Source organism: Equus caballus, chromosome 6 (genome assembly GCF_041296265.1).
Source record: "Equus caballus isolate H_3958 breed thoroughbred chromosome 6, TB-T2T, whole genome shotgun sequence".
Lineage (NCBI taxonomy): Eukaryota > Metazoa > Chordata > Mammalia > Perissodactyla > Equidae > Equus > Equus caballus.
In genome coordinates this window covers 40,005,530-40,030,447 of record NC_091689.1, presented here as the reverse complement: position 1 = coordinate 40,030,447, position 24,918 = coordinate 40,005,530, and the positions used below count along the sequence as shown (strand labels likewise).

At 42.0% G+C, this 24,918-nt stretch overlaps 1 protein-coding gene and 1 pseudogene across 2 annotated transcripts in view; one reads left to right on the top strand and one right to left on the bottom strand.

Annotated features, from left to right (window-relative positions):
- USP18 (ubiquitin specific peptidase 18) overlaps positions 1-2,488 on the top strand; it is a 59,957-nt gene extending 57,469 nt beyond the window's left edge. For both annotated transcript variants that reach the window (XM_023642820.2, XM_014740623.3), the window contains 2 exons: positions 72-121; positions 1,842-2,488. In XM_023642820.2, coding sequence (XP_023498588.1) covers positions 72-121; positions 1,842-1,887 — 96 coding nt within the window. In that variant the 3' untranslated portion in view covers positions 1,888-2,488. The remainder of the gene's footprint in view (positions 1-71; positions 122-1,841) is intronic.
- Positions 2,489-15,429: 12,941 nt separating this feature from the next.
- On the bottom strand, positions 15,430-23,916 carry LOC100054442 (very long chain fatty acid elongase 2 pseudogene; annotated as a pseudogene).
- Positions 23,917-24,918: the final 1,002 nt, after the last annotated feature.

The window sequence follows — 24,918 nt, the reverse complement described above, 5'->3', positions numbered from 1 at the left end:
CACCCTGTACTTTCTGGATGCTTAGCGGATGTGAGCTGGCTGCTTCACTTCATCTGTTTGTGTACTTTCAGGTATCTTGGGAAGACATCCAGTGTACCTATGGAAATGATAACTACCGCTGGTAAGAGAAGTGTTTGAGTGACGGAAACCCAAAGAGTTTACGTAGGGTTCTTGTTGCTGTATGAAGCTCTCGTGGATTCAGCTGCAGCTCTCCTTGGCTAACTCTTCAGCCTCATCTTTCAATATCCATCCCACCACACCATGCTTTTCTCACAATTTAGACTCCAGCAATATGAAAGTCTAAGTAGCTCCCCAAACCTCATATCCTCCATCTTCCCTCCATGGCTTTGTACATGCAGTTCCTGGCCTGTATTGCCCTCTGCTATTTTATCATCGAGGCAGACTTCCGCTCATTCTTCAATACCTCTGTTCACGGCCTTTTCCTACTTGGTAAAGCCTTCACTGATTCACCCAGGTAGGTTTGCAGGGCTTCTCATATGCTTTCACTGCATTTGGAGCATGCCTGCTTTATAGCAGGGCCACACAGTTTTGCCATTGTTTGCTCTGTAACTTTCACTTTAGACCATGAACTTTCTGGGAGTGAGGGTCACTCTTTCCCTCTTTCTTTTTTTGGTACAGTAGCTTGCATTTAGTAAATAGCAGTAAATATATTTTTAAAAATAATAACTGCAGAGGGGAAACTGGAGAGAAAAAAGCAGAGAGACTTGCAAGTTTTCCCAGCTGAGTTTCTGGGTTAGGGGTGATATTGTATACCAAAGGGGATTTTTGAGATGATTTCAGCTGCAGCAGTAGGCCCAACCATTTGAAAAATAATGAATTAGGTGAAATTTGTGTTTGAAATCCTCCTCCAATCTTCTACTCTAGGACCTGGGCCTTGCTTGCTCAGCAAGAACCCACGTGCCCTATTGCAACCCTGTGTCCTCCTGGCCCCCTTCTGGGCAGGACGCTGAGCTGCTGGCATTTGTAACAATCTAGGGCCTGGCCAGCCCCGATCTTACCTTATCTCACCCAAAGAACATCACAAAGGAACACAGAGTTCCTCCACGTGAACTACGGTTCCTGGAAACTCTGGTCGTACCAGGGACAGCCCCCTTGGCAAGTACATAGCCTTTGTGCCCCCTGCCCGTATAAGCAGCCCCTTCCCTACCCATTGTAGCAGTGTGCAAGTCCAAGCAGCCGGCCACCACTGGACACTCCCTGTAACTGTCTCCCGATAACCTCTTATGTCTCGTTAGCTGTCTCTGGGTCTTTTCTTAGGTCTCTCTGCAACCTGTCCCACATAACCTTACCCAACTGGGCAGACTTCTGCATTTCATCTGCCTCTTCTCTTTCTTCTAAGCATCTCCCTTAGATGCCCACTCTTTGTCACTTTCTGGTTGTCAGTGATTCCCTCATTATTTAGATTAGGATTTGGCAAACTTTCTCTGTAAAGTGCCTGAGAGTAAATATTTTGGCCTTATGGGCCATGTGGTCTCTGTTGCAACTACTCAACTCTGTCCTTGTAGCACAAAAGCAGCCATAGGCAATACACGAATGAATAAGTGTGGCTCTTTCCAACTAAATTTATTTACAAAAACAGAGTTGGATTTGGCTCATGGGCTCATAGTTTGTCAACCACTGATTTAGAGGTTTTCTAATAGAAGCTTAGTGGTTATTTTCCCAGGTCACCTGTTTTGTTCCCCTCTAAGGTAATGGATAGACAAAGAATTGAAGAACAACCTGGAAAGTTTCCCACGCTTGTCCTATCATGAGTTAATAATGTGTTAATTAACTATGAATGTTTCATTTCTGCTATGCTGTTGCATTTTTTTTCTTTCTAGGGGGGAAATTGCATATCTTCTAGTTTACATGAAGATTGAGTCCTAATGGATGTGCCCTAAATCTCCAGAGACTGACAAAGTATCATTTTCCCTTTTTGTTCCTGAATCTGCCGACTCTTTTAAGAGATTTTTGCAATGAAGAGGAGAAGCACCATTTTCAAATTGTGTAATTAAACTTTATTTATAATCAGGGGTGCTTATCAAAATGTTTAACAGTGACACTGCCCAGGTATTGATCAGTCAGAATGGATCCTTCCAGCAGTGGGTGCTGGCCATGTGTCTGGAGCAGGTCCCGAGGGCTCCCTGCTGTGCAAGGCATTAGTCCTTTAGTGGGAGATCGTGGGAATCCAGGTGATCCCAGGGAGGGAGAGACCAGGCCAGCAATGGTAGTGGAAGGCATTTGAGTGGCAAGGGGCAGTGGTGGGGAAATATTTCAATATTTTACAACTAGTGTGACCATACCGGTATGTACTGGATGAATGGGATTTTATATATAATTTAAAAAACTTTTAGAGCTTGTGTTATTTCCATAAAACTCAAGTATTTTGTAACTGTTATTCATTTATTTGAGAAATATATATTGATCACCTGTTCTCCATAAGACAGCGTGGTAGGTACAGTAACGAATAAAGTTCTTTCTCGCAAAAGGAGTTTGCAGTTTAATGAGGGTAATAAAAATACATAAGATACTGAGGGTTTGGGGTACAGGAATTCAAAGGAAAGTGAAATCACTTTGTTGGGGACCATGAGAGAAAGCTTTTAGGCTGGAAAGGGGGTTAGGGAGGAGGATAATCTCTTTGCAGGGAAAGGCATACTTAATGGCATGATTGAAAAAGGCAAGGCTCAGGGTTCAAAGACCATTCATGAAGAAGGGCGTTCACAGTCACTAGAGCCATTGTGGAGGGAGAACGGATGTGGACAGTGAGAGAAGAGGGGTCAGGGGGTCTCCAGGACCAGGCTAGGAGGTGAGCAGACTAGATGTTAACATCTTCATTTTACAGATGAAACGATTGACACATTCAAGTTTAATGACTTGTTCAGCATTTCCTGCTTTTGGTAAGTGGCAGAGCTGAAAATTCCAACATAAGCATGGGTAATTTCTTTATTATTTTATTTTTATTGAAAAAAATTAGCCATGCAAAAATAAATTCTCACTGTAAAATATTCAAACAACATGGGAATATACAGAATCTCTTCCTTGAAGCTAACCCTTGTTAAACAGGTGCGTGTGAGCTTTCTAGGGCTGCCGTAACAAATGATCACGAGCTGGAGGCGGAAACAGCAGGCAGGTGCTCTCTCGCAGTTCAGGAGGCAGGGGTCTGAGTCGAGGTGTCGGCAGGCTGGGTCCTTATGGAGGCTCTGGGTCCTGATGGAGTGCTCGGCACTCATGGCCGTGTAGCTGTGTCACTCCGGTCTCTGCCTCCATCTCACACTGACTTCGTCCCCAGGTGTCTCTGTGTGTCCTCTCCTCTTCCTGTAAGAACACCAGTCATTGGGGCTCACCTAATCCAGGATGACCTTATTTTCACTTGGCTAATTATGTCTGCAAAGACCCTCTTTCCAAATAATTTCACATTCTGAGGTTCCAGATGGACGTGAGTATTTTTGGAGACAATATTCAATGCAGTAAAGGGTGTTTATCCCTCTGGGCCTTTTAAAAAACGCATTTGCATACATATATCTCCAGGTATAAATATTTTTACATCATAAATTATACTGTATAAATTATTCAGCTCATTGCTCTTTTCACTTAATGTCTTAGAAAATTTTCCAAGTCTGCATGTAGGTGGATAGTGTTCTTTTAAATTGTTGCATTTAATTCCATAGGTTGATATATTTTTCCGTTCCCATATTGGTAAATAATTTAGGACATTTCCATTTTTTTTCGCTATTTAAAAAAAATGCAGAGTGAATGAACACCTTTGGAAATATTTTGGCCATGTGTAAATATTTCTGTAGGAACTGAGAAGTGAACTTATGGGTCAAACGGCATGAGTGTCTAAATATTGTGGTAGATAGTGCTAAATTGACTCCACTTAACACAAGTTACTTTTCAAGTTTTTTTTTCTTTTAAATATTGGCACCTGAGCTAACATCTGTTGCAGACAAAACATTTGACAAAATCTAACACCCTGTCGTGATAAGGTCACTCTCCAAATTAGGAACAGAAGGGAACTCATGCAACCTGATCACGGGCTTCCACGGAGAGCCCACCCCTGATGTCTTAATGGTGCAACACTGAATGCTCTTCTCCTATGGTCAGGGACAAGACAAAGATGTCGCTCTTGTCACTTCTATTCACTGTTGTACTGGAGTGTCTAGCTAGGTGTCTTAATCTGTTATGGCTGCCGTAACAATATGCCACAGACTGAGTGGCTTAAACAGAACTTATTTTCTCACAACTCCGGAGGCTGGAAGTCCAAGTCAAGGTGTCAGCAGGTTTGATTTTTTTTTCTTGTTATGCCCTCTGTCAACACAAATAATCCATAACCAATCTATAAATGAAAATTGGGTGAGTGTATTCTGAGCCAAATCTTAGGACTAGCTTATCCCAGGGCCTTCCTTCCTGAAGGAAGGAAGGGCACCAAAGAAGTAGGGTGTACAGGGTGGTTATATACCCTCAAAGAGGATGTTTCACATATGATTGGCATGTCACTTTTACAATAGTCATGAGACTGCCCTATTGGCACAGTGATTGATGGACACAGCAGGTAGTAGGTCTGCTGTCTCAGTGGACACAGCAGGGTGGCAGGTCTGTTGTCTCAGTCTGGGTGGTCACAGGTGAGCTGGGTGGTCACAGATGAACACAGCAATCAATTCCTAGCCCAGGGAGAGATGCTTATCCTTAAGGAAATGCCAATGTGGGAGAAGTTGCATCTTTATCTGAAGGCCATTTGTTGTTGTCTTTGGGACACAGCAAATGTTTAAAGCAGATATACAATGCATGCTCAACGGCCATGTCAGGCACTTTTGGAAAAACAAAGTCAGGCTGAATTAGGTTTACGCCAAATGGCTTCCTCATATGCTCCAGTATATCCTATTGCTTGCCGTTTCTTTTTGTCACCTCACATGGCCTGTTCTCTCTGTGTGGGTGCCCTTCCTGTCTCCTCTTAAGAGAACACCAGTCCTGTTGGATTAGAACTCCACCTTTGTGACCTCATTTAACCTTAATCACCTCTTTAAAGACCTCATCTCCAAATACCGTCACATTAGGGGGTTAGGGCTTCAACATATAGGATTTTGGGGGGGGACAATTCAGTCCATAACACCAGGACAATAAGGCAAGAAAATGAATTAAAAAACATCAGATTGGAAAGGAGGATACGAAACTCTTTCTATTCTCAGATAACATGATCTTACATACAGAAAATTCTAAAGAATACACTAAAAACTATTAGAACTAATAAACAAGTTCAGCAAAGTGGAAAATTATAACATTAATATACACAAGTCAGTTGTCTTTATACTTGCAATGAGCAATGCATAATGAAATTAAGAAAACAATTCCATTTGGAAGAACATCATAAAGAAAAAGATAATTAGGAATAAACTTAGAGGTGCAAAACTTATACTTTGAAAACTATGAAACATTGTGAAAGAAATTAAATGGATAGCCCACATTCGTGGATCACAAGACTTAATATTGTTAAGATGCCATTGATCCCCAAACTGATCTGCAGATTCCACATAATGCTTATCAGAATCCCAGCTGACTTCTCTGTAGAAATTGACAGACGTCCTAGAGTTCGTATGAAAGCTCAAGGGATCCAAAATAGCTAAAACAATCTTAAAAAACAGGACCAAGTTGGAGGACTCATGCTTCTGTGGGGGCCGAAGATGTTTCCTCTACCCTCTCTGGGTTCTTCTGGCCAGAGAATGAATTAAATTCACATGAGACAGAATAACAGGAGAAAATTCAACAAAGTTTTATAACATGTATACACGGGAGAGGCTCAGGCAAGCTGAGCAACTTGCCAAAATGGCTGAAGCCCTCACCTTAAATATTATCTTCAGCTAACGACAAAGGAGGATTTTGGGGATGGAGGGGGAGTCGATCATGGGAAGTTACCACACAAGTACAGTAAACAAATGCAGATTTAAGTCCTTGCCTTTGGCATTGATTAAGAGTTTCTAGAGATAAGGTCATCCTCCCTTCCTGGTACAGAGAAGGAGACACTTTTACAGATGGAGATTTCCTTTACAATGTAAATGTCTCTTAACAAAGGGTAAGTAAATTCTACTTTTCAGTTGCTTTCCTGTCTGCAGTTTTTTAAAAGCAACCAGCCCCAAATAATCCTCATGCCAAAGAGACATATCTTGGGGTGGCCAATTCCAGGTCCCACACTTCATTACTTTAAAACTTATCAGAGTAACAGTAATCAAGTGTGGTACTTGCATAAGGGTGGGTGTCCAGATTAGTAAAATAGAGAGTCCAGGTATACACTCATATTTCTATGGTCAGTTGATTTGGGAGTGCTAAGACCATTCAAGGAGGAAGGAACAATCTTTTCAACAAATGTTGCTGGGACAACTGATAGGCACAAGAAAAATAATAAATTTGGACCCTTGCCTCACACTACATACAAACAGTAACTAAAATGGCTCAAAGACCTAAATGTAGGAGCCAAAACTATAAAACTCTTAGAAAAAAATATTGATGTAAATCTTTGTGACCTTGGATTTGGCAATGGATTTTTAGATATGACACCAAAAGCACAGCCAACCAAGTTAAAAATAGATAAGTTGGGTTTCCTCAAGGTTAAAAACTCTTGTTCTTTAAAGGACACTATAAAGAAAGTGAAAAGACAACCCACAGAATGGGATACAATATTTGCAAATCATCTATCTGATAAGGGTATAATAACAGGAATACATAAGTAACTCTTACAATTCAACAACAAAAAAGACAACACAATTACAAAATGGACAAAGGATTAGAATAGACATTTCTCCAAAGAAGATATATCGATGGCCAAAAATCACATGAAAAAATGCTCAAGATCATTAGTCATCAAGGATATGCAAATCAAAACCATGATGAGATAGAATTTTATACCCACTAGGATGGCTATAATTAAAAAATCAGATAGTAGCAAGTATTGGAGAGGAGGTGGAGAAATTAGAATCCACATACGCTGCTGGCAGCAATGTAGAATGGTGCAGACCTTTGGAAAACAGTCTGGCGGCTCCTCAAAGAATTAAATGTGGAGTTACCATTTGATCCAGTAGTTCTGCTCCTAGGGATATACTCAAGAGAAATGAAAATGTGTCCACACAATAATTTGTAAATGAATGTTCATAGCAGCATTATTCATAGGACTCAGAATGTGGAAGAGGTGTTGAGTTCCTTCAGTGCTTCTCCAGCTGTGCTTCTAGGAACCCTCAGGGAGCCGTCACGATGTGTGTATAGGGGGTGGGGGAGGGAGCCCAGGCCTTATCCCAGCCTCATCCAGACCAGCTCTGTCCTGTATTTGATACATGGGGATTGTGCATTGGTGTCACCAAAACAAAGTTTCCCTGTCAAAAAAGAAATGAAAATAAACCAAGGGCTAGATGACCTCCGTGTGCTCTTTGGGCTCCCTGTGTCTCTGCACCTTGTTTGACTTGTTCAGGAAGACAAGTAGGTTCATAGCCTATTGTCTGACAGAGGGACCTGGCGTCCCTGGCAATGGGAACAACACTGCAGCCATTTGAAATGGCAGACAATTTCCCACACTGCCATCAATGTCCTTTGGTGGGCCATAAACCTAGTTAGTGGGTTGACCTTTAAAATAAGAGAGAAAACATTGGAGAGCAACCCAACCAGTAAGGATCAAGTGTTTTGTGGAGTTGATCTTAGTTGTGTGTGTGTGTATGTGTGAGGACACTGTGTCAGTTGTGAAGCGTATTCCAGTTGGTGGTCAGAGTTGTAAGAATATGAAAACCAAGGGTGAGATGAATAGTTAATGATATAGAATAGAGTTTACATAGTTAAATATTTAAAAGCAGTTTACACAACCAGGTGAACATTATGATTCCATTTTGTAAAAATAATGCACATATATGGAAATACGGTGTCAACAGTCGTTATCTCTGGATGCCAGGATTTTTATAATCTTCGTTTTGCTTACTTTGTAAACTCTTTTTTCCACAATGATCATATATTTCTTTTGAAATAATAAACAAACAATGAAAGTTACCATATTAGGGGAAAAAAATCAGAAAATAATGGCAATTGCTTTTGAATAATGGATGGAGTCTTCTTCCTCTCCTGGCTTCAGTACTCCATTTGTGGCCTCTGTCTGGGCTGTGCTGGGCACCCAGCCCCTCCTGCCCTACCTCAGCCTCAAGGAGGGCTCAGAGGGCAGTTGCCAAACCACCTCCGATGTGTGGACTAGAGAATTGGGCTGGAGCTGAAAGGGCATGGGTGAGGGTACAAGAGATACAGGCCAGGGATGTCTGATGTATACAAGGGAACCTGGTGGTGGTGCGCTGAGTAGGCCAGAGCAACTGTGCAGGGGCCTCCTGGGCCTCTGACATTAGTGCTCCGGGCTCCATGTCCCCAGGGGGGTGGCTGAACCAGCCAAAGATGTGGGGGGAGAGGGCAGGACAAGCTTTGTGCGTTTGTCCAGATGAGTCTGGCTTTCATCTCAGCTCTGCTACTTACTGAGTGGGAGCGATCTTAGAGGCTCTATTTCCCGCTTAAACCATAGGGGAACCATAGTCCCCCCTCACACCCCCTGCCATGACGCTACTATATATGTCCCTTGTCCCCAAGGCCTGGCTATGCCAGGTGGTGACCTCATCACAGCCAGCTGCTCTGAGCTGGGCCAGGCTCTGGGGTGACCTCACTGGGCACCAAGTGCCCTCCCTGCTGAGCTGCTCTCAGCCCAGCAGGCTACTTCCTCTGGCCTCGCACGTCCACCGAGCCCTTGCAACTAGAGGATGTGGGAGTTGCTGTCCCCAGGCTGCCTGACTTGGGTCTGTGTCCCTGTGTCTCCTGAGCTTGCTGCCCAGCACCCAGCAGGAGTGGGGCCTCATGTGGAGACTCCAGGGCGGCAGAGGGAGAGGCAGCCTCCGCAGTTTCCTTGTTTACAATGTAGGGGACACAAAGTGCTGGCTGCCCCTCCCAGGCAGGCCTGAGTGAAATGGTATTCCTGCAGAGAGTGCTGTAAGCTGCAAAGGGCTCTGCAGATGGGCGTTCTTGCTTTGAGGAAAGAAGGTGTGTGGCGAAGGGCTGCAAAGGGTCCTGGCCTTGGATTCGTGAAACCTGCAGTGGCAACGTGGGTGATGGTGTGCTCATGTCCACTCGGTCCACCTGAGTTCACCTGCAGCTGGGGGAGTTGGTACCCAGTAGGCTGACAGCATCCCCTGGAACACCTGTGTCCCTCCTTTCTGCCTAAGGTCTATCTTTGGCACCCAAGAGGTGCCTCCTCTGCAAGCCTTCACGAGCCAGCATGTAGAAGCGTTACTGCCCCAGGGCAACCCCCGACTTGGGACAGGGCCAGTCGAGGTGGGTTTCCCAGCGACTGGGCCAGGGTGCCCACCACGGCACTCCCTCATCCAGGCCCCTTGCTGCTTTCCTCCTCCAGCCTCAACTTCCCACTCACTCAGCCTTTGTGGGATCGTCTGCAAAACAAATGACTTGCCCCCCAGTTCTTGTTCACTTTCAGGGAATCCACACTCTGCCATGCTTCCACCCTGCCTGTGGGACTGTGAGCAGGTTGTCCTGACCTTCTGAACTTGGGTTCCTCATCTGTAAAATGGGGACAAAAGGCCTACCTCATAAAGTCATTAAGGAGATACAGCATGCACAGATGTAAACTGATGTCGAAAGGCAAACCATGTAAAACAAACAACAGTTTTGAGAAGATTTTTGCCGAAATGCTATAATTTTGTCAGAGAAATTGTGTCACAGATACCCACTCAACCCTGGATATCTTCTTTGATTCTGGTGTCAGTGCATAGTTGCAATTATAGCCAATGTTTTGTTAAATATAAGATGCATTTTGTTTTACAACTTTAATTATATTATTTTTCAAGATAAAGTCCAAGTGTGCGCTTCTCTGTTATTTCTTTGAAGTACTGGCGTCTATTTAAGTAAAGTGGCCGACTCCTGGTGCCCCCTATCCTTCTCACTCTGTGGCCCACCCCCTTTGAGTCTGTCTTCTGCAGTGGTCGCCAGCTCCACGGGGGCGGGGGCCCATTGAGTTGTGCTCACTGATGAAGCTACAGTGCTTGACACACAGCAAGGACCAATGAATATTTGCTGAATGAGTGAGCGTATAAATGAGTGAATGAGATCCCAGAAGCAGAAGTCCTACAGGATGAGCCTTTACTTCAGGCAGGGTGGAGAGCATCCCAGGATGAGTGGCAGTGGGACACTTGCAGCTGTCCTTCCAGTGCAGAGCCTCCTTCACCTGCGATGTTTTGTCATCCTGGGTCTTCGTCGATTCCATCTCAAATAATGCTAACTCCTTCTGGGAACAAGGCAGCAGGAGGAGCCACCTGAGAAGGGACTTCCCAGATCCTACTTCCTGGAAGAACACCGTGCCGGTGGCAGGTGGCTCTAAAAGCACTCTAGGCACCAGGCAGGAGTTCCACAACTCACTTCTCAGGTACTTTTCCCAACAACCCAATAGGCAGACCCACTTATTTACCCATTTTACTGGGGGGAAACTGAGGCGCAGGGCCTTGCCTTGGCTCACCAGTGAGAAAGAGGCTGAAAGGGGCTAGAACTCCAGTCTACCTGATTTCAGCCTCTCTGCTGCTTCCTAACCTCTGTCCTGCACGGTGTCTCCCCTAGAACTCACGGGGCCTGGCTGCTTCTGGAGACTCACCCTCCCAAACTTGAGCTCTCATTGAACTTGGGAGGCAGAGCAGCCCCCTCTTCCTGGGGCTGAGTGTGGCATCCAGGGAAGGGCCAGCCCTGGGCACTGCAAGTTGTCCCATTAATTGCACCAGCCTATCTCTGGGCAGGACAAAGTTTCTCTCTGGTCACTAGGACCTTTAAACGTTCACAAAACCTCAGAGCTGAGGGGCCCCTCTGGGGGCATCTGGGTTTCGTCTCCTGGTCAGGTGGGCCATGCAGGGGTCTAACAGACACTGGGTTCAAACCTTGCCACTACCCCTCTATAGGGCATAGAAGAGGGTCAAGTTTCTTTAAGCCTTTTTCCTCATCGGTGAAATGGGGGCAATAATTCTACCTCCCCCATGGAGTTGTTGTAAGGACCCAATAAGATAATTCAAATGAAGAACAGAGGCGCCCGCTGTAATAGCTCAATAACCCATAGCTGTTCCAGCTGATGTTGCTGTCACTGTGAGCCCATTGCTGTCAGTGGCTCCTTGCTTCTGCCCACTCTATTCCCTCTGCCTGGCAAGCTCGGCTTGCTCTGACTCCACCGTCCTTCTAGAAAGCCTTTCTTCATCCTCCAGTTTAAGTGGGGTGTCCCTCGGCTGGGCTCACATAGCACTGGGGCTCACGCCATCAGACTCATGCTAGCGCTGGGACTAGAGATGACATGTCCTTGTGCTTGTGGACATCAAGTGTCCCAAGTGTTGAGACCTGCGCTTGGGGGCACCCCGATGTTTGTCACCTGCTCCATGGGCCAAATGTTGGTCATCTAGCGACTGAGGCTCCCTCCTTCCAAGGCAGCCAAACTGAGCTTCCCTGCCCTCCCTGGGAGGTTCCCTGCTCACCCTGTCTCTCCTCTGGGCCCTGGGTCATTTTGGTGGTGGAGACCAATGGCATTTTCTGGAGAAACTTATTTGGGATGGTGACTTTGGAGGGTTTGATTTCCAGCACTTCCTGCAAACAAATCCACATATAAAATTTCATTGCTCACAGTCCACCTGCCAACCCTGGTGGAAACGCTTAGCATTTCTTTAAAAATCATCATGGCTTTGGGGCTGGCCCCGTGGCTGAGCGGTTAAGTTCGCGTGCTCCGCTGCAGGCGGCCCAGTGTTTCGTTGGTTCGGGTCCTGGGCGCGGACATGACACTGCTCATCAAACCACGCTGAGGTGGCGTCCCACGTGCCACAGCTAGAAGGACCCACAACAAAGAATATACAACTGTGTACCGGGGGGCTTTGGGGAGAAAAAGGAAAAAGAGAAATCTTTAAAAAAAAAAAAAAAAATCATGGCTTTAAGCATTATTAATTTTAAAAAAAACTCTCCTGAACGTTAACTCTATGCTTCTTCAAATTCTCTGTTCCTTATTTCCATACTGTTTTTTTTTTACTTTAGAGTAAAAATCATACAACAATCATACAGAATACCTTTTATCTTCCTCTGAAGAAAAATGGCCCCTCCTGCCTCCCTGTACACTCCAATTAGGATATTATGTTCTTAAGATATAGGTACGTTTTTTGTTTTGTTGAGGAAGATTCACCCTGAGCTAATATCTGTGTCAGTCTTCCTCTACTTTGTATGTGGGTCACTGCCACAGCATGGCTGATGAGTGGTGTAGGTCTGTGCCCAGGATCTGAACCTGTGAACCTGGGCTGCCAAAGCAGAGCACACCGAACCCAACCACTATGCCATGGGACCAGCCCCCAGGTGTAGGTACTTTTCCAGGAAAACAAGAGAAGCAATATCCTTATTTTCCAAATAAGGAAGCCCCTGGAAACATTGATGAAATGATGTGGAAATATTTGAAAGAACTAGAATGATCTCTTACATGCTAAATGCTGTCCTGCCCATCACAGTAAATACCATTTTGCCTTAAAATAAAAATAAGAACTACCTCTCTGATGGGGGTGGGAAGGACTTTATCCCACAATATGCCTACATAGTACAATATATGATGTGGATAAGTTGAAAACTTCTATGTTTAATTCCATTCAATAAGCATTCCATTCTAATTTGTTAGCTTAAAAAATTGGAGAAATTATTAACAGATATGCTTAGAATATTCATTTAAGTATTTTCATTCTCAAGAGTAAGAGGAAATTTATTTTGGAAAAAACATTTTCCATTTTTTTCTTTAACATTATACAGATTTCTAATTTTTTTTTACAATTCTCTTTTAGGAAAATCACATTGAATGTAAACACTTTTGATTTTTTTCGTTTCTTCTGATTCAAAAGATCTTTGTTAAGATTATTTTATTGATGTTATATTGGCTTATAACATTGTGTAAATTTCAGCGTACATTATTATTTTTCAGTTTCCGTATAGACTGCTTTGTGCTCACTCTTGTCTAGTTTTTATCCATCACCACACACATCTGCCCCTTACTCCTTTCATCCTCCCCCCACCCTTTTCCTCTCTGGTAACCACTATCTGCTATCCTTATCTATGAAACTCTTTTGCTTTTTAAAGTTGCAACACAGGTTAAAATATTTACCTGATTGAGTTTTTGTGGCTAAGATTTCATAGCTCTGTGTATTTTTACCAGCCCTTGAAGGTTTAAGGCTGTAAGTGTTTTTTTAGCTAGAATTAAAGACCAAATTGGAAATAAGCATTCTGAAGCCTCCAACTAAATCTCTGGCATTAACCGGAAGGTGTAAACTATCCGAATCTGTCACTTTGATTTAGAGGTTTCAAGTTGCCTTGTACTTAGAGTTGCTTGACTTCCATTCTACTGAAGGATGACTTCCTTCCTTCTTGTACCTGCAGGAAGCAAAGGAAAGCATCCAGAATTGCAGGTATGATTCTGAGCTCTGGGACTTCAGAGCCTCATTGAAAACTAAGAATAAGCTGAATGTAATGAATGACCAGTGATGTTTGTCTTCTCTCTAAGTCCTCTTTTTACCTGGAATGCACTTTGGTAATAGATTTTAGCCTATGCTTGATACCTCAAACTGAACTAGAGTCCAGTTTCTCCAAGGGATTTTCTCCTTAGTCCAATTTGCGTTCTGTCATGGAGAAGCAGTGACAATTAGACTGGAAGCTAGCATTTATTTTTAAATGAATTGTTGGGAGAGAACAACACATTGAGTGCAGTAGAAGGTGATGCAAGATGGAAGTGGTGATTAAGTACCCCAGAGCCAGTCAGTTTCAGAAAACTATTTAGAAAATTAATCTTACAGGGAACTCATCTGCCTTGAAGACCACACTAAGTGATTTTTCAAACGGTGAGCCAGAATTCTTAGAAGGGTGGTTTACATAAGTGAAAAATTAGAAAAGGCAGTACATTTTTACAGGGAAAATAATTTTGAAACTGGAGCTCAGAAAAAAAAAAGATAGCAAAAGAGGGATAGAAGTCACTCCCAAATAAAACTATGATGCATGGGGGAATTGGAGGAAATGCCTATGCATTTTAGGTCAACATTATGATCTCAAAACTTATTTTAAAGAGAAATAGGTAGGAAAGAGAATAAAATGTCAAAGTTGTCAAATCTCATTTTATAGGGTATAATCTTCATCAAATTATCAGAAAATAGTCTCTGTTTCTATTCTTACTACAGTTTAATAGTAAATAATCTTCCAACGCTTAGGGAAAAAGGAAACATTAATGCTGTCCTCTGCTTTTCTGCTTGATTCTCAGTAGAGATGGCAATCCTTGAGCAGGAGAGGATGTGACAAGTTTGCCAAATTGGCACTTTTCATCATGGCTCATTAACAGCCCATGCCTCAGTGTTGGAATCTTCCAGACTACTCTGTCTTTTTCTTCCTATTTTCAAAACTTAGAAAACCTGCTAAGAGCAATAGCAGGTATTTGGGATCATATTCACAAGTAAGCTCACCAGAAATAGTTGACAAGTTTGTCTATTTTGCCCCCATTGCTCTGTTAATTCTGACTTATAATATTCTTGTGGCATATACATTCTAAAGAAAAGGACAAATTAGACTCCAGTCCTTGTTCAGAAAGGAAATGAGCAGCCAGATTTAGATATTGCTTTTAATATAGAACATGGTGTCTGTCTGTGTACTAACTAACATGGGATATAACTAACATGAATATATGCATAAGTAAGGAAACCTAATTAAAACTGGGGAACAACTCCTATCCAAAGTCCCTGAGTTATGAGCATTTGGCAGAGGATGATTTCATCTTAGAAAAATTAATTTTCATTAAAAAACCCTATAAATTTCATCACCATATCACTAAATTAGAATCAGGAGTGGTTATGGGAAACTGAGAGAGAGAATCTGGCTTAAGAGAGAGAAGTTTTTTTAGATTTTTATCTTCCATTCATGATCCCATTTTAATATTTTGTTTTTGTTGATTCCTAAAGGAACAAATGGACTGATTACCTTATGCACTGGCAGTTATATGTTTAAGGTAAATTAGAATATAACTGTATCTGGAAGATAACATTTTGGTTTAAACATTTTAGTCTGAACAAAACTAACATTTTATTTGATGACCTGCTGTGAAGAAAAATGCTCCCTGCTGCCTAGCTTTGTATGTGTATAAGGCGTTATAAAGACAGTTTCTGGAGAGGGGTTCAGTCTGTGTGGGGAGAAAGGGAGAAGGTGTACCAGTTCAGAGGTCTACAGAGTTCAGCATCAGCTCACTGTTGACCAAAGCCTTTAGTTAAAATGTTAACCTAATAGCAATATGTTAATAATTCCAGGTACAAATGATTTATAAACTCAAAGGAAATTCTCCTAAAAAAAACATGTAATTTTCAATTCAATCTTTCCTTTAAAATAAGCAATTCAGGCTGTATATGCTTTTTCTGTTGCTCTATTTGTATGTTTTTTTTTGCTCATCACTCCTTTAATTGTAGTTAAATAGGCTTTGGAAAAACTATTCTTAACTTTTTCCCTGCAAGCGAATCTCCCAAATCCGCCTCGTTGGCTTTTTTGGGTGCACTTCCCCATAAAAGCTTAAGAATAGAATGAATAATCTACGCCTATGAGAAGACTGAATGATGGCATAACAGAAGAGAAAGTCACAGGGTCTCGTGGCAGCACTCGTGATGTGCATGATGGAGCACAAATTGGGCCAGTTGACCTGTGTGAGATGTTCCTGCCACCAAAGATACTTGTGCATAGATGGAAACAAAGAAAGGCCATGGCAGGAGTGTGCAGAATGTAGACAAAACTGTTCAGTGTGGGTCCAAACAAACTTTGTCCACAAGGCATCTAGTTGAAAACACACCACTAGATGTTCAACATAGAAGCATAAAAAGTAATCTGTTTTTTCCCCCACAAAACAAAGAAAATCGTGTCCAGGAACTCCACTGATTTGGAGAAGTAGTACCACCAACACTTGGATATTGGCTTCCTCAGCTCTGGTAGGTTCTGACATGGTAAATTGTAGCCTCCCTCCCAACTGGGGAGAATAAGCCATCCATTCATCCATCCATCCATCCATCCATCCATCCATCATCTATCTATCTATTGATACGGAGGGGAGTGTGATTCTGAGATTCTATAGGGTGAGGACACCTCTGAGAGAAAGCAAAGCTGTTCTTGATACCTTTGTTACTCAGCCATACTGAAAGCAGATATATTATAGTAAGAAAAAGTAGGAAGATAAGAGTCCAACATGAACCATCTTCTTACTCGAGAATCTCAAGGTCCAAACTATTGTGCAAAAAAACCCCACTGATTTCCTCATCAAACATCTCTGGATGCTCCGTGATCTGCCGTGGCTGAGGCACAACAACCTGGGAGGCTGTTGAGATGCCAGCATCTTTCTGTTGGGCATATTCACAGCACTCCCTCTACTTCCTTCCCACCTATACCCAGGCCAGTCTTGGATTCTGGGTGGGGAAGGGGAATGCCACCCCTCTGGAGTCAGTCAGATCTGGGCCTTGGACAAGTTGCTTTCTTTCTGTGGGCCTCAGTTTCCTCATCTGTAAAACAGGGTTGACAATAGTACCTTTCTGATAGATGTGGTTGTGCCAAATGCCTGGCACAGCACCTGACACATAGCAGGATCTCAAAAAAGGGAGTGTTTTCATCATTATTTCCCTCATCTGCATTTCATTATCTCCAGCCAAGACCGGACCTTCCCGTCTTGTTATAATAGCAATCTGCCAGGGAGTCCATGGTCGCAGGTCCAGTTTCCTCCAGTGCTGTGGACACCACTGCTGATGACATTGATGGGAAAGTACTGTTTGCTTCTTATTCCAGAGTCACACTCTTGGCCACAGGGGACAGGCACTTTGACAGCTCTTGTCACCCATGTCGGACAGCCACAGTGGTTCAGTGTCACCAGTGACCTGAGAATGTGCTTCCCACCTGGACAGGCTTCCCTTTCTGTGTGGGCCCATTAGTTGGGTCCTCAGCACGGGAGCTAGCAGCCGTTGAGCTCTGAGTATGTGCAGCGACACTTCAAGTGCAGTCTCATTTAACTTGTCTTCCTAATAATACATTTCACAGACAAGGAAACAGGCTCAAATGGTAACACTTCTCCAAGGTCACTGGGTCTGACTGACCTCACAGGCCATGTTTCTCACCATTAAGCAGCACTGCCACCAACACAAGGCAGCCCTTCATTGTGATCCTTGGTGATCTCCACTCTTATCTGCTGCTCCCCAGTTCAATTAGGGGCTTCTCTCTCTTCCTCCAGGGAGTGTCTGGCTAGTTTCCTCCAGAGGACTGATGGATTGGAGGGGCTCTATTGCTAGGCAAGGAAGAGGCAGACTGCGGTCTCACCTGATAGCCTCAGATCAGGTGGACTTCCACATGAACTGTGAAGAAGACAAAGGCTCCCTCCCCTCCTCTCCACTTTAGTCTTGGGTGTGAGGCAAAGTTTCCTCCCATGCAGAAGCCGGTGTGCCTGTTATGTGGGTGCAGAGGTGGGAGCCGGGGGTGCCTGCCGGAGGAAGCTGAGGTGTGTTTTGGGGGCTGTGCACAGCTCCAAAGTCCCCAGTCTGATGCCCACAGCTTCTGCGGGCAACCTAACAAACTCTATAAAAGCTCCTCTCCTTACTCAAGCTCCAGCGGGTCCTGCTGTTGTGACTGAGAAGTTCATCTGGATCAGACACAGCCGAGGTTCTCCCTGTGACTCACGGACCTTAGATGTGCTTTCCTGACTGAGAGGAGAGGTGTGTGGCCTACACCCTCTTCTGTCCTGGATGGCAGAGAGAGGCTGATTGGCTCCCAAGGCACAGCCCAGATTCTGAAGCAGGAGAGACTGGGATGGGGCCTTCCAGGCTCTTGGGTTCACTCCTGGGTACTGAGACTGTTTCTCTCCCTAGGGTTTCAGCCCCACTGACAAGGAGAATTTTGACATTGGAAACTGTTACCAATACCTTAAAACATGGGTATATTGGACCCAGAAATTTTATTTCTAGGGATCTGTTATAAAAAAATAGAGTTTTATGAATGCAAACATTTCCTTTGGCACAACTGTGGGAGTGAAAAATTGGAAATTGCCCAATGTTCAATAGCAGGGACTTCTAAGTTAATTATGATAGGCAGCCACTGAAAATGTGCAACAGGAAGAGGACTGATTGGCCTGACCAGTGTTCATGTGTGGAGACATCAGGTTACAGAAGAGCTCATGCCTGTAGCCCTCCCCACCTGACACACACATGCACACATACATGCTGAACACACAGGTAATACGGTATTGTCACGTCCACACCCACACTGGGGAGGACTGGAAGGAAGGAGACACGTTAAGGGCACCATTTCCTGTGGAAGGACTATGTTCTTTACTTTATTCTTTTTTTAATTGAAACATTATTGACATATAACATTGTATAAGTTTAAGGCGTACAATATGTTGATTTGATACATTTATATATGGCAATGTGATTCCCACCTTGGTGTTAGATAACACCTCTGTCATGTCACATAATGATCATTTCTTTTTTTATGGTGGGAAGAATTAAGATCTAGTGTCTTAGCAACTTTAAATTTTATAACACAGTATTATTGACTATAATCGCTATGCTGTGCATTTAGCTTTCCAGGACTCATTTATTTACTTGTTCCAAGTCTCTACTCTTAAACAACATATCCCCAATTCTCTCAGCCCCAGCCTCCAGTACCCACCATTCATTCTACTCTCTATTTTTATGAGTCTGGCTATTTTAGATTCCACATGTAAGTGAGATCATACGGTATTTATCTTTCTCTGTCTGACTTATCTCACTCAGCATAAGGCCCTCAAGGTCCATCTGTGTTGTCTTGAATGGCAGGATTTCCTTCTTTCTCATGACTGAATAATATTCCATTGTATATGTATACCACAACTTCTTTATCCATTCATTAATTGATGGACACTTAGGCTGTTTCCATATCTTGCTTATTGTGAAAAATGCTGCAATAAACATAGGAGTGCATATATCTCTTCAAACTTCTGTTTTAATTTTCTTTGGAAATGTACCAAGAAGTGAAAATGCTGGATCACATTCTAGTTCTATTTTTAATTTTTTAAGGACCCTCCGTACTGTTTTCCATAGTGGCTGAAGTAATCTACATTCCTACCAACAGTTATATGAGGGTTCTCTTTTCTCCATATCCTTGCCAACACTTGTTATTTGTTGTCTTAAAAATTTATTTTTTATTTAAAAAATTATTTTATTGAAGTCACAGTGGCTTATAACAGTATATAAATTCCAGATGTACATCATTATATTTCGACTTCTTTATAGACTGCATAAAGTTCACCATCAAAAGTCTAGTTGCCTTATGTCACCGTACACATGTGCCTCTTTACTCCTTTTGTCCTTCCCTCACCCCCTTTCCCTCTAGTAACCACCAATCTGTTCTCCATATCTATGCGTTTGTTTATTTTCCACATATGAGCAAAATCATATGGTAATTGTTTCTTTCTATCTGACTTATTTCGCTTAGCATACAATCCTGGGAATCCATTGATGTTGTTGCAAATGGAAATATTTCATCTTTTTTATGGCTGAGTAGTATTCCATTATATATATATATATATATATATATATATATATATATATATATATATACCGTATCTTCTTTATCCATTCATAAGTTGATGGGCACTTAGGTTGCTTCCACATCTTGGCTATTGTGAATAATGCTGTGATAAACATAGGGATGCATAAATCTCTTTGAATTGTTGATTTTATATTCTTTGGATGAATATCCAGTAATAGGACATATATTTTTATTTTTAATTTTTTGAGGAATCTCCGTACTGTCTTCCATAGTGGCTGCACCAATTTACATTCCCACCAGCAGTCGTATGAGGGTTCCTTTCTCTCCACATCTTCTCTAATACTTGTTATTTCTTGTCTTTTTGATAATGGACATTCTGATGGGTGTGAGATGCTATCTCATTATAGTTTTTATTTGCATTTCCCTAATAATCAGTGATGTTGAACATCTTTTCATGTGCCTGTTGGCCATCTGTATATCCTCTTTGGAAAAACGTCTGTTCATATCCTCTGCCCGTCTTTTTTGTTGCTGTTGGTGTTGAGTTGTATGAGTTCTTTATATGTTTTGGACATTAACCCCTTATCAGATATATGATTTGCAAATATCTTCTCTCAATTGCTAAGTTGTCTTTTCGTTTTGTTGATGTTTCCTTTCTTGTGCAGAGATTTTTAGTTTGATGTAATCTCATTTGTTTATTTTTTCTCTTGTTTCCCTTGCCTGAGGAGACATGATATTCAAAAAGGTGCTGCTAAGACTGATGTCAAAGAGCATACTGCCTATATTTTCTTCTAGAAGTTTTATGGTTTCTGGTTTTACATTCAAGTCTTTAATTCATTTTGAGTTATTTTTTGAGTATGGTGTAAGTAGTTCTCTATTTTCATTCTTTTGCATATGGCTGTCCAGTTTTCCTAATACTATTTATTTGGAGAGACTCTCTTTTTTCCACTGTATGGTCTTGGCTCCTTTGTTGAAAATTAGCTGTCTGTAGAAGTGTGGATATATTTCTGGGCTTTCAATTCTGTTCCATTGATCTGTGTGTTTGTTTTTCTGCCACTACCATGCTGTTTTGATTACTATTGTAAATGGGCTTGTATTCTTGATTTCTCTTTCTCTTAGTTAATTGCTAGTGTATAGAAATGCAACTAATTTTTGTATGTTGATTTTGTACCCTGAAATTTTGCTATATTCATTAATTAATTGTAATAGTTTTTTTTAGTGGATTCTTCAGGATTTTCTATATATAGAATCATGTCATCTGCAGCACATAGTGACAGTTTTGCTTCTTCCTTGACAGTTTGGATTCCTTTTATTCCTTTTTCTTGCCTAATTGCTCTGGCCAAAACCTCCAGTACTATGTTGAATAAGAATGGTGAGAGTGGGCATCCTTGTCTTGTTCCTGTTCTCAGAGGGATGGCTTTCAGTTTTCCCCATTGAGTATGATGTTGGCTGTGAGTTTGTCATATATGGCCTTTATTATGTTGAGGTACTTTCCTTATATCCCCATTTTATTGAGAGTTTTTATAGTAAATGGATGTTGGATCTTGTCAAATGCTTTCTCTGCATCTATTGAGATGACAGGCTATAGCCTTCCATAGCATTCTCTTATAATCCTTTGCATTTCTGTGGTATCTGTTGTAATTACTCCTCTTTCATTTCTGATTTTATTTTTTTGAGCCTTCTCACTTTTTTCTTAGTGAATCTAGCTAAAGGTTTGTCAATTTTGTTTATCTTTTCAAAGAACCAGCTCTGAGTTTCATTGATCCTTTCTATTGTCTTTTTAGTCTCTATTTCATTTATGTCTGCTCTGATTTTTTTGTTTCCTTTCTTTTACTGACTTTCATTTCGTTTGTTCTTTTTTTCTAGTTCTTTTAGATGTAGTGTTAGATTGATTGTTTATTTGAGATTTCTTATTATATATTAAGGTAGGCCTATATTGCTATAAGCTTCTCTCTTAATACCACTTCAGCTGCATCCCATAGATTTTGGCATGTTGTGTTTTCATTTTCATTTGTCTTAAGGCATTTTTTTGATTTTCCTGTGATCCAATACTTGTTCAGTAGCATGTTGTTTAGACTCCACATACTCGTGACTTTTCCAGCTTTCTTTTTGTAGTTGATTTCTACTTTCATATCATGTGGTCAGAAAAGATGCTCAATATGAACTTTTGCTTCCCATCATATGGTCTATTATTGAGAATGTTTTATGTGCACTTTAGAAGAATGTGTATTCTGCTGCTTTTGTATGGAATCTTTTCTCTGTATATCTATTAAGTGCATCTGGTTCTAGTGTTTCATTTAAGGCCAGTGTTTCCTTGTTGACTTTTTGTTTGGATGATCTATCCATTGATGTAAGTGGGGTATTAAAGTACTGTACTGATACTATGTTGTGGTGAATTTCTCCCTTTAGGTCTGTTAATAGTTGCTTTATATACTTTGGTGCTCCTATGTTATGTGCATATATAATAATAAGTGTTATGTCTTCTTGGAGGAATGTCCATTTTATAATTATGTATTGTCCATCTTTGTCTCTTGTTATCATTTTTGTCTTGAAGTCTGTTTTGTCTGCTATATGTATGGCTGTAACCAGTTTCTTTGGGTCGCCATTTGGTTGGGGTACCATCTTCCTTACTTTCACTCTGAGCCTATGTTTCTCTTTAGAGTTGAGATGTATCTCCTGGAGGAAGTGTATTGTTGGATCTTCTTTTTTATTCCATCTAGCTACTCTGTGTCTTTTGACTGGTGAATTTAATCCATTTATGTTTGGGATGATTATTGATATATGAGGGCTTAATACTGCCCTTTTATGTCTTGCTTTTTGGTTGTCCTATATTTCCACTGTTTCTTTTTCCTTGTATTTCTGTCTGCCATTTCAGTTTTATGGTTTTCTGTGATGTTTTCCTCAGTTTTCTCTTTATTTATCATTTGTGACTCTGCTCTGAGTTTTTGTTTTTTGATTACCTTGAGGTTTGTATAAAAGATCTCATAGATGAGATAGTCCTTTTGTTGCTGATAGCATCTTATCTCCATTAGCCCATGCAGGTTCCGTCCTTTTTCCGCTCCTAAGTTTTTGTTGTCACTAATTATCCTTTTTGTCTTGGGAATTTGTGCCCAAATTGAAGTGGTTATAGTTATTTTTTTTTAAAGATTTTTTATTTTTTTTCCTTTTTCTCCCCAAAGCCCCCCAGTACATAGTTGTATATTCTTCTTTGTGGGTCCTTCTGGTTGTGGCATGTGGGATGCTGCCTCAGTGTGGTTTGATGAGCAGTGCCATGTCCACGCCCAGGATTCGAACCAACTAAACACTGGGCCACCTGCAGCGGAGCACGCAAACTTAACCACTAGGCCACGGGGCCAGCCCTGGTTATAGTTATTTTTAATGCTTTCTTTCCCTTTAGTCTCTGTGTTATAATTAAGTGTTTACTAACCTATTCTGATATAGAGTTGCAATTTTCTGCTTCTGTCTGTCTACTTGTTACCTTGCTCAAGCTTTATAAACCTTTGCCTTTTTGTTTCAGGTAGGAGGTCTCCTTTCAACATTTCTGGTAAGGCAGGTTTACTGGCAATGAACCCTCTCAGATTTTGTTTGGGAAAGCTTTTATTTCATATTTGAAGGATAACTTTTCTGGATAGAGTATTCTTGGCTGACAGTTTTTATCTTTCAGTGTTTTGAATACAGCATTGCACTCTCTCACAGGCTGTAGGGTTTCTGCTTAGAAATTCATTGAAAGCCTGATGGGAATTCCTTTGTAAGTTATTTTCTTCTCTCTGACTACACTTAATATTCTTTCTTCGTCACTGAATTTTGATTGTTTTAATATTATATGCCTTGGAGAAGATCTTTTTGTGTCGAGATAATTAGGTGTTCTATTAGCTTCACATAATTGTATATCCAGTTCCTTCCCCAGGTTTGGGAAGTTCTCAGCTATTATTTCTGTAAATAAGCTCTCTACTCCTTTGCCCCTCTCTTTTCCTTCTGGGATACCCTTGTCCTTATGTTGCTTTTCCTAATTGAGTTGGAGATTTCTCATAGAATTTCATTTTTAAAAAATCTTATTTTTCTCTCCTCTTCCACCTGAATCATGTCTAGGTTTCTATCTTTCAGCTTGCTAATACTCTGTTCCATATGGTCATCTTTATTTTCAATGCTTTCTACTTTATTTTTCGTCTCATTCATTGTGGTCTCCAGCTCCAGAATTTCTGTTTGGTTCTTTTTTAGAGTTTCAATCTCTTTGGTGAAGTGCTCCTTCTGTTCATTAATTTTTTTTCCTGAGCTCATTGAATTGTCTTCTGAGTTTTCTTGTAACTCGTTGATTTTCTTCACGACAGCCATTTTGAATTCTCTGTCAGTTAGATTTTAATCTTCTGTGACTTCAAGTGGGTTTCTGGAGAGTTGTCATTCTCTTTCTGTTCTGCCATGTTACTGTAGTTCTTCAACGTACTTCCTGAGTTGCTCCTCTGCTGGTGCATGTGTGTAACCACCTTTCTTACTTGGGTAAGGCTTTGGTTACTTTGGTTCTGAGCTGCTTCTGGTTGTATTTGAGAGCCTGTACTTTCCACCCTCCACTGCCTCTGCTAGATGCATTGTCAGTGCCCCTCCTTGTGCTGCTCGTGTGTCTCTGAGGGTGCTGGTGCCTTGCTACTTATGAAGTCCCTGCAGTTTCAGGTGTCGCCACTGGGATCATCAGGCTGCACGCACCTCTGCTGCTTCCAGGGTCACCTGGGTCTCATGGTTCTTCACTGGCTGTGGGCTCTCCATGGGCTCGGATGCTGCTGCCCTGTGCACCACCTGTGCTGCTACTTCTGGGTTGTCTAGGGTTGATGGCTACACTGCTTCTGGGAGTGCTGAAAGATTGATATCAAGGGGTGCTGGGTTCATGGGTGTTGCTGTTGCTGCTGGGGGGACTTGTATGCAGCCCCTGCTGCTGGCAGACCTGATGTTGAGGGTGTTGCCACTGGAAGTTTGGCCATGGGTTCTGCTGGGGTTCCGGAAGCCTCAGGTCAAATTTTCCACTTGCCATCTCTGGAGTGGGCAGGGGCTAAGCAGAGAGTGATTGTCTTTGCTTCTTGTTCATGCAGCCTCTGGTCACTGGCATGGGTAGATGTGTTTTGAAAACTCAAGTGAGCATGCCCTGCCCTACCTGGGAAAATTCACATTTTGTATATTGTCCCCACTGTTGGAAGGACTGGGCCACTGCTGTGGGAGGGGGAGGGGACTGGGTGACTGGCTCTGCTCTGGGTCCCGAATCCTAAGGACATGTGTGCCACCCGCCAATGCGGGGGTGGTGCAGGGGCTAAGCTGCAAGTGCCGTGTCTTCTCTTACAGTTTCTGTTA